Here is a 12,880-nt window from a genome sequence, read left to right as displayed (position 1 = left end):
TGCGGCCCTCGAGCCAAAAAGTTTGCCCACCCCTGAAATAGAAAGAGCCGGATTTAAGATATAGACCTTTACTAGCAGTCTAGCAAGTAATTTACAGCTGACACATGTGTTACGTCACAAACGAAATTGACGAACATTTGTGGACTTCAATGTAGTACAAGTTTTAATCAAAATGGCAGGTGCGAAATGCTGAAACGGTTGGGCTGAATAAAATGTAGATTTTTTACTTTTTCAATGGGAATGATAAAATTTTTACTTTTGAACTGGGATGATTTCAGTACGCAAAATCAAAAAAAAAACAGAAATTATAATTCTGCAAACATGTGTGGCCTGACGACTTTAATATAAATGTTTTCCTGGGCTAAATCTTTTCAGTTATCATTTTACAAATGGAATTTACTGAAATACTGACCGCACCGATTTACATTCTTTTAGAGTTTGAGCCCGTTGATACCTACACAATACAAAAATATTATATTGAGTAAAGTAGAAGAACCAAAGGTATGTCTGCCAAACTTAGGTAAAAAAATTTTATAAACTTTTTTTTTATATAATGTTTTCGGTGCATTTTTAGTCATCACAATATTATTAACAGCTTTTAAGCCCACCGCTTTCAGCTCGTCTTGATAAGTGAATTGTGACATTTTTGTTTTGGACATGAAAAAAAACACATTTAGTTCGACAAAAAATAAAACATTTGATTAGTTCGACCACAATAATGTGTAACAACCCTTGCAAGTTTCTAAGTGTATTTCTGTACGTATACATGTTTTTTATTGTGTGCCGCAATCGAATTGTGTGCCGCAAGTTAATTGTTTCCTGTATTACATTTTTCCCTGTGGCTAACCTTCCAAATTTTATTATTGGTTTTTCAAGGAAATAAAGTACTTATGCAATTCATTCACAGCAGTTAAAGCGACTATGCGGGCCACTGCAATCCAAATTAAACTTACAAGGAATGTGGTAATGGTCAATATATTAAACCTTGTTAAGCGCAAATATTTCACACATACAGAACAATAACATGATTAAATATAGTTACGAAAATCTAATCACCCGGAAAAACTAATGCCACGAAAGAGAAATGTTAATGAGGCTAAAGCCAACTTAACTGCATGTCTTTTAAACAAATATGCCAGTTAGTATTTCACTTCGCTCCTATATTAATAAACCAAAACCGAAACCTTAATCGAAATAAGTTCTAAATCCTCCGATGAATATAGGCCTTATTCCGATGAATTTAGTTCCCCGAGAAACACCATCACGGCCAACTGTGGGCCGCGGCCTAAATCTGGGCCGCAGAGCCATTTATAGTGAGCCACGAGTATTATTTTCATTTTATAGTATGTTTACATGAGAATAACAAGTTTCTTAAATTACTTGAACTATGACGATACTTGAAGTAAATGTAAGAATTTTGATGTACTTCAATCGTTTTTTTTAATCTATTCATTCAATATAAAGTCGATATTCTACGCTTGCGTCGTGTGACTTATACCTTTACAGTCTAATTTGTGTTAAATTCAACTAAAAATGTCGTTATTTAGAGCAATATTGGAATCCTTTGATGTGCCATATGCGTCGCACCCTTTTAATTGAAGTTTTGTCAATTTCAACAAATAAACCCAATTTGTTTTGCGATATGCACATTTAAACTGGATTTTAGCTTCGTATTTGCGCGCGAGTTCGTTTGAAAACAACAGGTGTTTCTTTTTTAGAACAATTGTTTTTTGATGTAACTTTGTGACGTCATTCTAAATGCCTCCGACTTAAAACAAATATTCTGGATTTGTTTATGTGCTGTGATCGTAAAAGTCGACTGGGGACATTTTAAACAAATCCCCTAAAAAATTAATTTTAACTTTATTCTCGATGATTAACGGTTTTTATTCGGCTTCTCAATTGCCCACGGTAACATTCTTTGATCATTGCGTAGACCAGTGGCTTCGGAGACCGCTTGATTTATTGTTGTTAATTGTCGAGCAAACACTTGCTGATTAGCCAATTCGAACGAAAGGTGAAAGAGAAAAAAAATCCTGCGTTTACGGTCGACCAAACAAGAAACGAAAAACGGCGTTTTGCGTTTGATTTTGGTTTCGCATTAAAGGCCTCCCTTTTTGTAAGTGACATTATAGTTTTTTGTTAATTTTTGTCTGGTTTAACTCACCGTCCGAAGGGGATACGCCACTGTTCTTCGTATATATACAACCATCGCAAACCCAGTCTAGTTTGTACTGCTGCACTGCGGCTAGGACGAGCTAATTATTAATAGCTAACTGATCTGCAGGGCAAATAGCAAACTTGTAGTTTGTAAATCTTGCTTGTCGGTTTACACATAGAAAATGTGCATTATTGGTACGAAAGATTTGTTCGCAATCAAAATAGCCTACGTGTTGCTTTACGATATTGCAAGCTACAGTATCTTCGCCAACAATGGTTGCGTAGGCACTTTGTAAGTTGTACGGCGTATAGCTGTACATCTCCTTACCAGCTCATCGCTTCAATCGGAAAATGTAACTGAATGGCGTGTTTGTTTTGTGTTCGAATGCAGTGTTTGTTCTGTGGTCACTGGTTTCCATTTAGACTATCCAACACCTCAGCAGGGCCAGCATTAACTTGTAATAGTGAACGGTAGGCTCTGAAATTAGCAAAGAACAAAGCATTTTTTAAGTACAAAACGTCTGAGATAAAAAAAGTTGATTGTGGTCAATTGGAAGCCAATGCCAGCATAGATATCACTCGTTAATTGTGTCCTAAAATTAAAAAAAGTTAATCAATGAACTAATTCTTTGTATATAAAGTACCTCCCGGTGTATATAAAGTATATATAAAGTACCTCCCGGTGTATATTTTGTATATAAAGTACCTCCCGGTGCAATTTTGGACAGAAATTGACAAAAAACAACCTGCAACCATTAATTATCAGAGACGCGTTCGAATTGTCAGGGTTTAAATTTAACTCAATGAAACCAATTTTGTGAAAACTGAATGGATATCCCACAGCATACGGTTACAAGGGTTACCACGAAGAGCGGGGGTACCTTTGCCATGCCGAGTCACTGCTCGCAAGAGAAGTACAACGACCTTGTCGATTTTAAATTCGACAAATATGACATTATGGTGACGTCATACCCTAAGAGTGGAACTACGTGGATGATGAACATCGTTTGGCTGATCGCTAATCGAGGTGAAGCCCTTCCAAAGGGCGAAACGCTGTCGGGACAAGTTTTGTTTTCCGAATCGGTGGGCCGTGACAGGCTGTTACGTCATAAAGCGCTAGGGCGCGAACCGACGCTCTTTCACAGCCACTTACCGCGCGGCCATTTCGCAAGAGCGTCGGAATGCAAATTTGTGTACGTGTTGCGCCACCCAAAGGACGTGTGCGTTTCTTTCTATCACCACACGGTGGTGTACGAGAACCTGTACCACTTCAAGGGCAACTTCGACGATTACGTCGACATTTTCTGCCGCGGCCAAACCGACTACGGCGACTACTTTGATCACGTGACGGAGTGGATGAAATACGTCGACGACAAGAATGTTCTGATCGTTCTTTATGAAGATATGGTGGTGAGTGTGTACGAATACAACAGACAACAGTGCTTTCCAACCTTTTTCAGTTCGCGACCCACTTTTAATGCAAGTTTTATTTTGCGACTCACAGTAAGATATGATCAAACGAATAAAGTTCCAAAAACCTGCATCTTTACTACTTGCGTACGTGCTGGAGTAATGCGGCACAACACATCTAACTGTTACGTAATTGTCATATTGTTGCATAAATGTTACGTAATAATAATGCAATCAATTTCCCGATCTAATAGAAATCCGCAACATTTAGAAATGGTTCGCGACCCACCAAAAATAGCTTTCGAACCACTGGTTGGGAAGCACTGGAAAATAAGATATAAACATGCCTCGACCTCTCTTGAATTATTAACAATAAACAAAAGGTATAACAGGTTTGCAAAAATAAAAAATTGAATAAGAAACAAAACGTGACAAAAAAAAGTGGTAACGAACGATTTGCTGCCAAAAAGCCTAAATACTTTTCCTTTAATTAAAAGCCTTTTTACTTGTAAAAGTTTAATATAATCCAGATAACTATTTTTTCTGCAGTCAAATATCCGAGATATTATAAGAAAAGTTGCAAAGTTTATGGGTCAAGAGGACATGGTAAAGGATCGGGAAGTGATGGAAAACATTATCGAACATTCCAGTTTCGATTTCATGAAGCAAAACATGAACAAATTCGTAAGTTTTTCAGGTTGCACGTTTAGCCATATTCATTCCGGCGTCACGCATATTTTAACAAATACAACTTTTAATGACCCGCGTTTAAGGCAAGACGAAACTCAACTTTTAAACCCGAGTGACTTAAGAAGAATTGCATTATACTGTAGCGGCCCTGTAATTTCCCACATACGTGTACACGAAGTGAACCGTTTTCTTATTTTCTCTTCTCTCGTTTTTTATGCGCGCTGTCACCGGTCGTTTGCCCTTTTCGTTTTGGTCGCTGAATAAACTGGTTGTCGCCTTATTGGTGACCTCGCAAGTTGCTTTGCTAACTGAAGCATGAGCATAGAATCGCAACACGCAGTCGCTCTCAAGTTGCCGACATTCTGGACTGCTCAGCCGAAAGTATGGTTCCAGCAAACCGAGGCGCAGTTTGCCTTACGAAAGATTACAACGGACATCACAAAGTACTACCACGTGGTCTCCGCTTTGGACCAAGATACTGCTGGCCGATTAATAGACATTTTTGACAATCCGCCGGACGACAACAAATACACAAGTCTGAAGGAGCGTTTACTCCAAATGTTCACTCACACAAAGTCGCAGAGAGCGCAGCGTCTCCTTCAGATGCCCCCTTTAGGCGACAAAATGCCATCAGCACTAATGGATGAAATGTTGATTTTGTTGGGCGAGGAAGAAGCAGGTTTCTTATTCGAAGAACTTTTTCTACAACTCATGTCAACGTATGTACGCACAGGGCTTGCTGCACAGACTTTTACCGATTACCGTGCTATGGCTCGGACAGCCGATGTTTTATTGCACGCTGGACGCCATGATGCCCAGAATGCTTTTTCTGCCAGCGTTAAATCAAAGCTGCCGCAAAACAAGTTCAAAAAGTCAAGTGATAGTGGCTTGTGTTTTTATCACAAACGATTTGGAAATAAAGCCAAGTGTTGTCGACCTCCCTGTTCTTGGGAAGCGGGAAACGAGGAAGCCGATCGGCGCTAGCTTCTGCGACGGTCGGTACAACAGGTAGCCTTTTCCACGTGTTTGACCGTACTTCAGGTTACAGTTTTCTGGTCGATACTGGCGCCGAGGTCAGTGTTTTTCCTTCCACTGGACGCGAACGCCGATTGAACCCTCCTGGCAAAACCCTGATTGCTGCAAACGGAAGCGAAATACGTACATGTGGAACGCGCCCGATTGCCTTGGATTTACCTTTGGGCAAGTTTCAATGGGTGTTCATTCTTGCCGATGTCTGGAAACCTCTGTTGGGCGCGGATTTCCTGCGGGCACACGCGCTTTTGGTTGACATCAAACGCCGACGCCTAATCAACGCCCATACGTTCTCTAGTAATTCTATTGGCAAGATTGAGCATTCAGCACCACAGTTAAATGCCCTCGCGAGCAGTGCGTCAAAGTATACGCGTCTAGTCGGGGAATTTCCGAGGATTACCACTCCCCATTTTTCAGAATCATTGCCTACACACGGGGTAGAGCACTACATTCCCACAAGCGGCACCGGTGCACTCCAAGGTTCGGAGACTGAGGTAACATGATTCCTTTCGACACCTGGCGCCAACCCCGATGTCGCGTCACGGTAGAGCAAAGACGGACGTTCTTACATCACTTGGCACGAGTAATTACGTTTTCGTACGAGTTGACAAGCATCGCCCGCCCCTTATTAGGCCGCCGTATAATGGGCCATTTCGAGTAATTCGGCGCAGCGACAAGACGTTCACAGTGAATATAGGTGGGCGAAACCAAACGATTTCCATTGATCGCTTGAAGCCAGCATACATCGACGAGACACAACCGATCGAGGTACCTTAAGCACCCCGCCGAGGAAGACCTCCTTCGCGCAACATCTCGACACCACCTTTAGCCCAACGAATTGGAGCAAACATTCGTACAAACGCGCGCTGGTCGTGTGATTCACCCCCCTGATCGTTTTTGATAGGTTCACTTCTGGGAGGGGGTCATGTAGCGGCCCTGTAATTTCCCACATACGTGTACACGAAGTGAACCTTTTTCTTATTTTCTCTTCTCTCGTTTTTTATGCGCGCTGTCACCGGTCGTTTGCCCTTTTCGTTTTGGTCGCTAAATAAACTGGTTGTCGCCTTAATACTACATTTCGTACAATAATGCAACTACCAGTCACGTTCTATTTGTTTGTATTAATAAATATATAAAGGTATAATTATTATTATTATTCAATTAATAGGTGCGTTTAAATATACTGACAGTTTTGGGTTAATACAACGTATTCGCAGAACTTCCTATATAAAAAAAACAACGAGGTTGTACTTTGGACTGGCAAACTTGCATTTTTAGTCGAATTATGTACATATTTTAACACTAATCAAAACGTACCTAAAAACTGCACACATTCCAGTCTGAAACGAACTCAATTACGGAATACCTTGACTCTAAAAATCGCAAGATATTTAATTTTAAGAGCGATCGCGTAAAAGACGGCAAATGCCCGGTTATTCGGCGGGGGTCCATCGGCGATTGGCGAAATCACCTCTCCACCTCCCAGGCGAAATTGCTCGACAAAAAGCTTCAAGATTACGGATTGGACAGCGTTTGGAAACAATACGAAAATAATTTTATTTGAAACATATCTTTATTTGTATTTCGTGTTGGTCTTTATTCGTTAAAACTTCAAGTTTAAACAGTGCAATGCATGACGCCTTAATCGATTGTGTGTTATCATTTGGCAAATAGTTAAAAAAAATACAGTTTGCTTTGATAGTTCCGTCCAATAAACATGACAAACTGTCGAATTGTACGAATTAAATTTCAATGGAAATACTATATGTAGCCTAATTGGGTCCCCAGAGTAAAAGTGTTCGAATTAGAAATCACGAACGAACCGTCAACAGATTAGTAACGATTAAGATATAGGATTGTTAAACAAACTTGGCATATTTCGCCGAACGTATACAGTAAACGTTTTATAGAAATCGCATAGAAAAAAAATTGATTATAATTTAGACAATTCTCGAGGAGTCGTATAGTTCAACATTTTCGCTGTTAAGGTGTAAACTTCAAAGAACACGCTCACGTCACCAATCCCCGATTTAAACTAATTTGTGTATTACAGAGGCTCACAACATATGATGCGAGCTCTGCCGTGGTTTAATATTAGACGCATTTTTGAGCAGTGTATGAGCAAATTAATGCCAAGTTAACATTAAAACCGTCAGGACATTAATAATTTGTCTTCAACGCATTTTTTGTACCATGCAATTTATTTTAAACTTGTAATAAATGGAATTAACAAAGTAAGAGTTTGTTTTTTCTAAAATCGCTAAAAGTGGGTACTGCGATACTTCATTTGGTTGAAGGGTGTTTACTCAAAAAATAACCTTGCATGTGTTTTGCACTAACATTTCATGTTTTACTAGCAATAAAAAGTATCAGGTTTCGACTAATCCAGTTAGTGACGAGCCAAATTAGTACAAATGTTTAATACTAGGATATAATTTGGTGACAGAACTGCAATGTTGGCAAGACCTATGTAGGCCCATATCAAATCATACCATGGTTTTAATTTCATTTTGGCAAAATATGCAGTTTAACAAAACAGTTCTAAAATATTACAAGGCTGACGCAAACGTCTATTCTAATAGCGTGAAAAGAGTTTAAAAGTTTATAAAAACAAAATAAAGTCGTCTAAAGGTCGACAATACCATCAATTCCTAAATGCCATTATGACGTCTTGCAATACGCACAAAAAAGTTTGTCGTCAACTTATTTAGCATAAATACTTGTCAAGTGAAGCAGTTGACCATTTTCTGCAAACGATTAGCACCATGTTGTTCTCGTACTTCATCTGTATCTTACTTTCTCGAGAAGCCCTCTCTACCTGGTTAACTGTCGACCAAGTGGAATATTTTGTGAGCAACAACCAAACTGTGTTTGGCTTTAATGCGGCGCAGTGCGAATGCGCAAAGATGAACGCTAGCCTTGCTATGGTAAAGTCCAACGCAACGTATCAGCACTTGAAAGAATACATCGAAAGCGCTACATGTAAGTTGTAACTAGTACTTGAAAGAATACATCGAAAGCGCTACATATAAGTTGTAACCTTAATTGCAAACAAAATTTTAACAACAGGATTTCTTGAATAACAATTTGTTCCAAACCGGGCGAATTTCTGCTATATAAACGCTATAATATATCATGATACTGTGACTATACACCAGTGTTGTAATGACTTAAGTCATAGACTTGACTTAAATGCACTTGAGTCACTCTTTTTAAATGAATTGACTTAACTCAAGTCCGTTGACCAAAATGACTTGACTTGAACTTAAGTCATTTTGTTAAGTTTATCAAATTTAGTTTACCAATTTTAATAGTTTAATATAGTATGACTTGAAATTAACTTGCTCTCATAATGACTTTACTTGGAATTGACTTGTTATTTTTGCAAAAGACTTGACCTAGACTTAAGTTATTCTTCAAATGACCCGACCGTGACTTGAGTTACTTTAAAATGACTTGTTTGCAACACTGCTATATACACCAAGAATGTAATCTATTTTTGCCCCACTTAACAATTTTCGCAACGCTAAAGTAAACCTGTGGGTGTATCAAATCGGACCTCAAGGTAATCTGTCTTATCTAAAAGTGAAAATTTAGAAGATTTAAATTCGTTATAAATGATGTTTTAGTGATGTAAGTTTGCCATATCCTTGCTTGTCGAGGCAGAATTCTCTATTTACAACGTGAAATATACTGCATACTTACCAACTTAAGCGGACTGTGCTTTGTAGACTTCCCCCGTGCAGATCAGCTGATGTTCAAAGTAAGTTCGGCTGCTTTGAGCTCGCAAGTCGACCAATTCTACAACTATTCATACAACAAGGACAATGGCTACACTATTTTCGACACAGAAAACACGGTAGATACTTTTAAAATCGTAACAGAACTAACTTAGCATTCACCGTAACAGGTGCGGATCCAGGAGTTTTATTGGGAGGGCATGTAAATTTTCAGGGATGACGTCACAAACCTACGTCATAGAACTGTTAATCCTTAGGCGCTTTCAGTTCTCGGTGAACTAATGCGCAAATATGCAGCTAAAATTACGTTTACTTTATTTAAAGGAAAAACGTTCAATTTAAAGCATTCATGATGCCAAATATTGTTTGATATAGCCTACTCGTCTCATTTAACAGAAATGCTCTTTGTATAGTTTATGAGTTTACACTGCACAAAATGTCGTCGTGATTTGCATGGCCCTTAAAACTGAAGCTTTTATCATTTGTTTTTAACAGTCCCATATCTTATTTATCAATTGAGAACAAACTAAACATTGTTTTGGTTATACTTTACGGAATTGTTTACGCTTTAGTTAATTACTGGTAACTGTGTTTAGATTCATTTCGGAAGGCAGTACCCTGGTCAAATTGCAGAAAACAATCGAAGCTACATGTAAGTATATGTCAACGTTCTCAGTATTTTTTAGGCTGTTTCAGAATACAAGCAAAGTTAAAATGTGAACGTTATCTTAGGTAAATAAATTGTGTTTTACGAAAACCAATTGTTGTAACGAAACTAATGCTTGTCAAAACCATATTTTACAAATCATTAAAACTATATTAATTCTTATTATACAGACTTCCAGACTTTTCTTTTTCATCACTTGCTGTTCACCCCTTTGTCTCCCTCTTGTGCATTGGATCAACCCAAACTTCCCCAAAATACGCAATGCGGGTAATGCTTTGTTTAATATATATTTTTAGTATTCTTCAAAATATAATCAATAATAAACAATTATTGTCATCAGTAATAACAATTATTTCACGAGATAACTTTTTAAATCTATATAAGTTGCCTCAGTCCTATAACCTGGCCTGTTTTTTTCTTGAGTGATACCTGGCCTGTTCACCCTAGCGGTAACGGTTTGCCAGACGACTTTGGCTGAATGACCTGCTCAGACATTTACGGCCTCCTTCTTGGCCAATGAAAAGTACAAGCCAGAATTAACTTCTTTCTTTTTTTTCTTCTTACTTTCCCTAAGACAAAACAGTTGCCTTTAAGCGAAAAAACATTTTTAGTGGCTGCCTGCCTGGTTAAGTAGAATCGCGCTGTTTTTTTTTTCTCAGAGCAAGTTGTTGTTTGGCTTTTGAGTTGGCGCTAAAGTTAAACAAAATATCAAAAACATCACTTACTAGACCTACTATAGTCTACTATACTTACTATATAGATATCAACACAAACAAAAAAAGGATAATAATTTAAAAACTTGGGTCTATACCTCGTGGGCTCCTGGACCCTACTGGTGATACGGTCCCTAAGGAAACGTCCTGAACCACTATTGTCTTAATCGGAAATTTCAAACACACTTTCACTTAACGGCAATATACCTTGCCTTAAAAAAGATATTTAATTGAGATTAGAGAGTTTGTTTTGTTTATTCTTACGATTGTTAAAGCGGAAAATTTTACAAAAATTAAAATTACTCCTAAAGATGCTTTACTCAATCCTTGCTTAGGTTTGTTAAAATTGAAATACAAACCGTTAAAAACCTTTCCCTGTTTTGTACAGGTGTATTCAAAACTAACAATACGAGAAGAATCTACTGGAATCGCTGGTCCACTATCTAACTCCATGGTTGCCCAAGACTACGAGCTGCAGTACAGCGTTTTCCATATTGCCAACTACCTCACTAAACAAATGGTGGCGAAAGTCTTCTTCGTTCTACGAAGTCATCTGGTATGCGATTTACATGACAATTTTGTTTATATTTCGGCAATTGGTTGAATGGCATAACTTATACAATCTCTAATGATTAATCTCGCGTGAATAGCGTGAACAACAATTCAACAATTTTATATGTTAGCTCTCAGGATCGCCGTTACTATTTTCGCATTTATAGCCATTTATTCTGATAAGGTAATACTTGTATGCCCATAAGTTTTGTCAATTGATTTGATTTACAACATTTGATAGTCTAGGCAATATATATAAATATAACTATATATTGACAAGGTTAACACGCAACTTGAAGTCAAAATATTTTTAAAGGTTAAAAGTATAAGATAAATTAGGGTGCATGATTTTTAACATGGTTACTCGAAATTGCGGCAAACAAATCTATGAAAAATGTTTTCGAAAATCCTATTAACTTAAAGTAAAATTATTTGCCCTGTAGTGGTCATCCTCGCAAGCAAAACTAACTTCTCGATATGTTTGGGTCGATTTCTCAACCATTAATTTCGATGCATCTATCACCAACAACGACACCAGTGTTAACAACGTGGTTTTCGGATACACTTTTTTCGCCAAGTAAGTGTAATAAACTTATTGGCTTCGACCAGTAACCACCACACGGAGTTCAATTGACCACCGCATGGGTTCCACAAGAAACCGACAAATAACAAAACAACCCAATTAGTTAGAAATGTTCGCTTAACGGACACGTGTATTCTATGTAAAAATAGGCAATAATTCTTATAAATAGTGTGTGGAAAATCATATTCATGGACTTGAAACTATATTAGCTATCTTAGTTTAACTGCGTAAAAAATATCAAAGGAACCCTGAAAGACCCCGATCTAGATTAAAATAGTAGTAAGCAGATAACCATTAAACCCTTTAAAAGCCGTTGAAAAATAATCAAATTTTCTTCGGTACTTAGCTGCAGTTACTCAAAATATACTGCGAATTGTATATCTAAATCGTTCTTCATAACTTGTTAAGGTTAATTAAATTAAATAAATCAAAATGTGCCAAGCTGCCAACCGCAAAACATCTTGTTAGATGTTTTTAAAAGTGCCGAAAAGTGAAACAATGGAAAGGCTTCACGGTCATTCGCCATGGTTTTACCTTTAGAAAAGTTTTCGTTATTTGCCCTCGACGCAAAAAATAAAACTTTGATATAATTAAACTTTAAAAAGGTTTCGTCTTTGCGTCGGCGACTTTGATTTTCAGGGCGCTCCATTTCCCAAAAAGCTAGTTTTAATTCGTATAGAAATAAGCTTTGCAATGTGTGCGAATGTTCAAAGGGACTCCGGTGATGTAGTGAATGAAACAGAGATCAGGAATCTTATTTCAACAGTGGCGGACACCATCGTGAAAGCTGTAAATGCCACAAGTAGGTCATGCCTGATCTGTTGTCCGTCGGTACAATGTTTTATACTTACTCGAATAAAAACAAACTTTAAAATTTGAAGTAAAAAGTGCAGTGTCCTCGAAGTCAACCAAACACGTAACGAAATGTAAACATAACCTGTTCGCAAACTGAGTCTTTTAACACGCGCAGAAGGTTGTCTGGCGTCTCGCAACCATTTTTAAATAACTTGGTTTGGAAAGAGGACAGGTCGATGACACTAATGCACTTTTATAAAATACGTAAGCTTTTTTCCACCTACGTACAACCTACATAGATAACGAATTAGACTGTTATGTAGATGGAAGCTCATCCTACTACACTGGCTTACGGCGCAACCCAACAAGCAGTGGATCAGGTTGTGGCAGTTATGGTTTTTTGAACTTTGCAGTTTGCATTTTTTCCACTAATGATGCGTTTCGTATACAATATTCGATTAGGCACTGAACGAACTGCAGACGTTTTAACAACTTAAAAAAAAAAAAAAAGTTGCTTACAAAAAATAAACATAAGAAA

The 12,880-nt window shown here is 37.8% G+C and overlaps 2 protein-coding genes across 3 annotated transcripts; both read left to right on the top strand.

The window, feature by feature from the left end:
• Positions 1-2,959: 2,959 nt before the first annotated feature.
• On the top strand, positions 2,960-7,012 carry LOC146164614 (sulfotransferase 2A1-like). 2 transcript variants are annotated; one of them, XM_083381427.1, is made up of 3 exons: positions 2,960-3,570; positions 4,120-4,254; positions 6,695-7,012. In XM_083381427.1, the coding sequence occupies exons 1-3, from the start codon at positions 2,989-2,991 to the stop codon at positions 6,854-6,856; spliced, it is 879 nt and encodes a 292-aa protein (XP_083237553.1). In that variant the 5' UTR covers positions 2,960-2,988; the 3' UTR covers positions 6,857-7,012. The 2 variants fall into 2 exon arrangements, with proteins under 2 accessions (XP_083237553.1, XP_083237552.1); XM_083381426.1 differs by lacking the exon at positions 6,695-7,012 and having other exon boundaries at positions 4,120-4,524.
• LOC146164615 (uncharacterized) lies at positions 4,576-5,244 on the top strand. The gene has a single exon (XM_083382700.1). It carries the CDS (start codon positions 4,576-4,578, stop codon positions 5,242-5,244), a length of 669 nt encoding a protein of 222 aa, XP_083238826.1.
• Positions 7,013-12,880: the final 5,868 nt, after the last annotated feature.

The sequence above is a fragment of the Ascidiella aspersa genome, chromosome 2, assembly GCF_963924565.1.
Source record: "Ascidiella aspersa chromosome 2, kaAscAspe10.2, whole genome shotgun sequence".
NCBI lineage: Eukaryota > Metazoa > Chordata > Ascidiacea > Phlebobranchia > Ascidiidae > Ascidiella > Ascidiella aspersa.
The sequence above is the reverse complement of the archived record's forward strand: the minus strand, read 5'-3'. Positions and strand labels throughout refer to the sequence as shown.

Bases quoted from the DNA above. Each gene is read 5' to 3' on its own strand.
- LOC146164614 (XM_083381426.1), top strand. From the start codon at position 2,989: ATGGATATCCCACAGCATACGGTTACAAGGGTTACCACGAAGAGCGGG. The intron at 3,571-4,119 runs GTGAGTGTGTAC...TTTTTTCTGCAG, and splicing joins TTCTTTATGAAGATATGGTG to TCAAATATCCGAGATATTAT.
- LOC146164615 (XM_083382700.1), top strand. From the start codon at position 4,576: ATGAGCATAGAATCGCAACACGCAGTCGCTCTCAAGTTGCCGACATTC.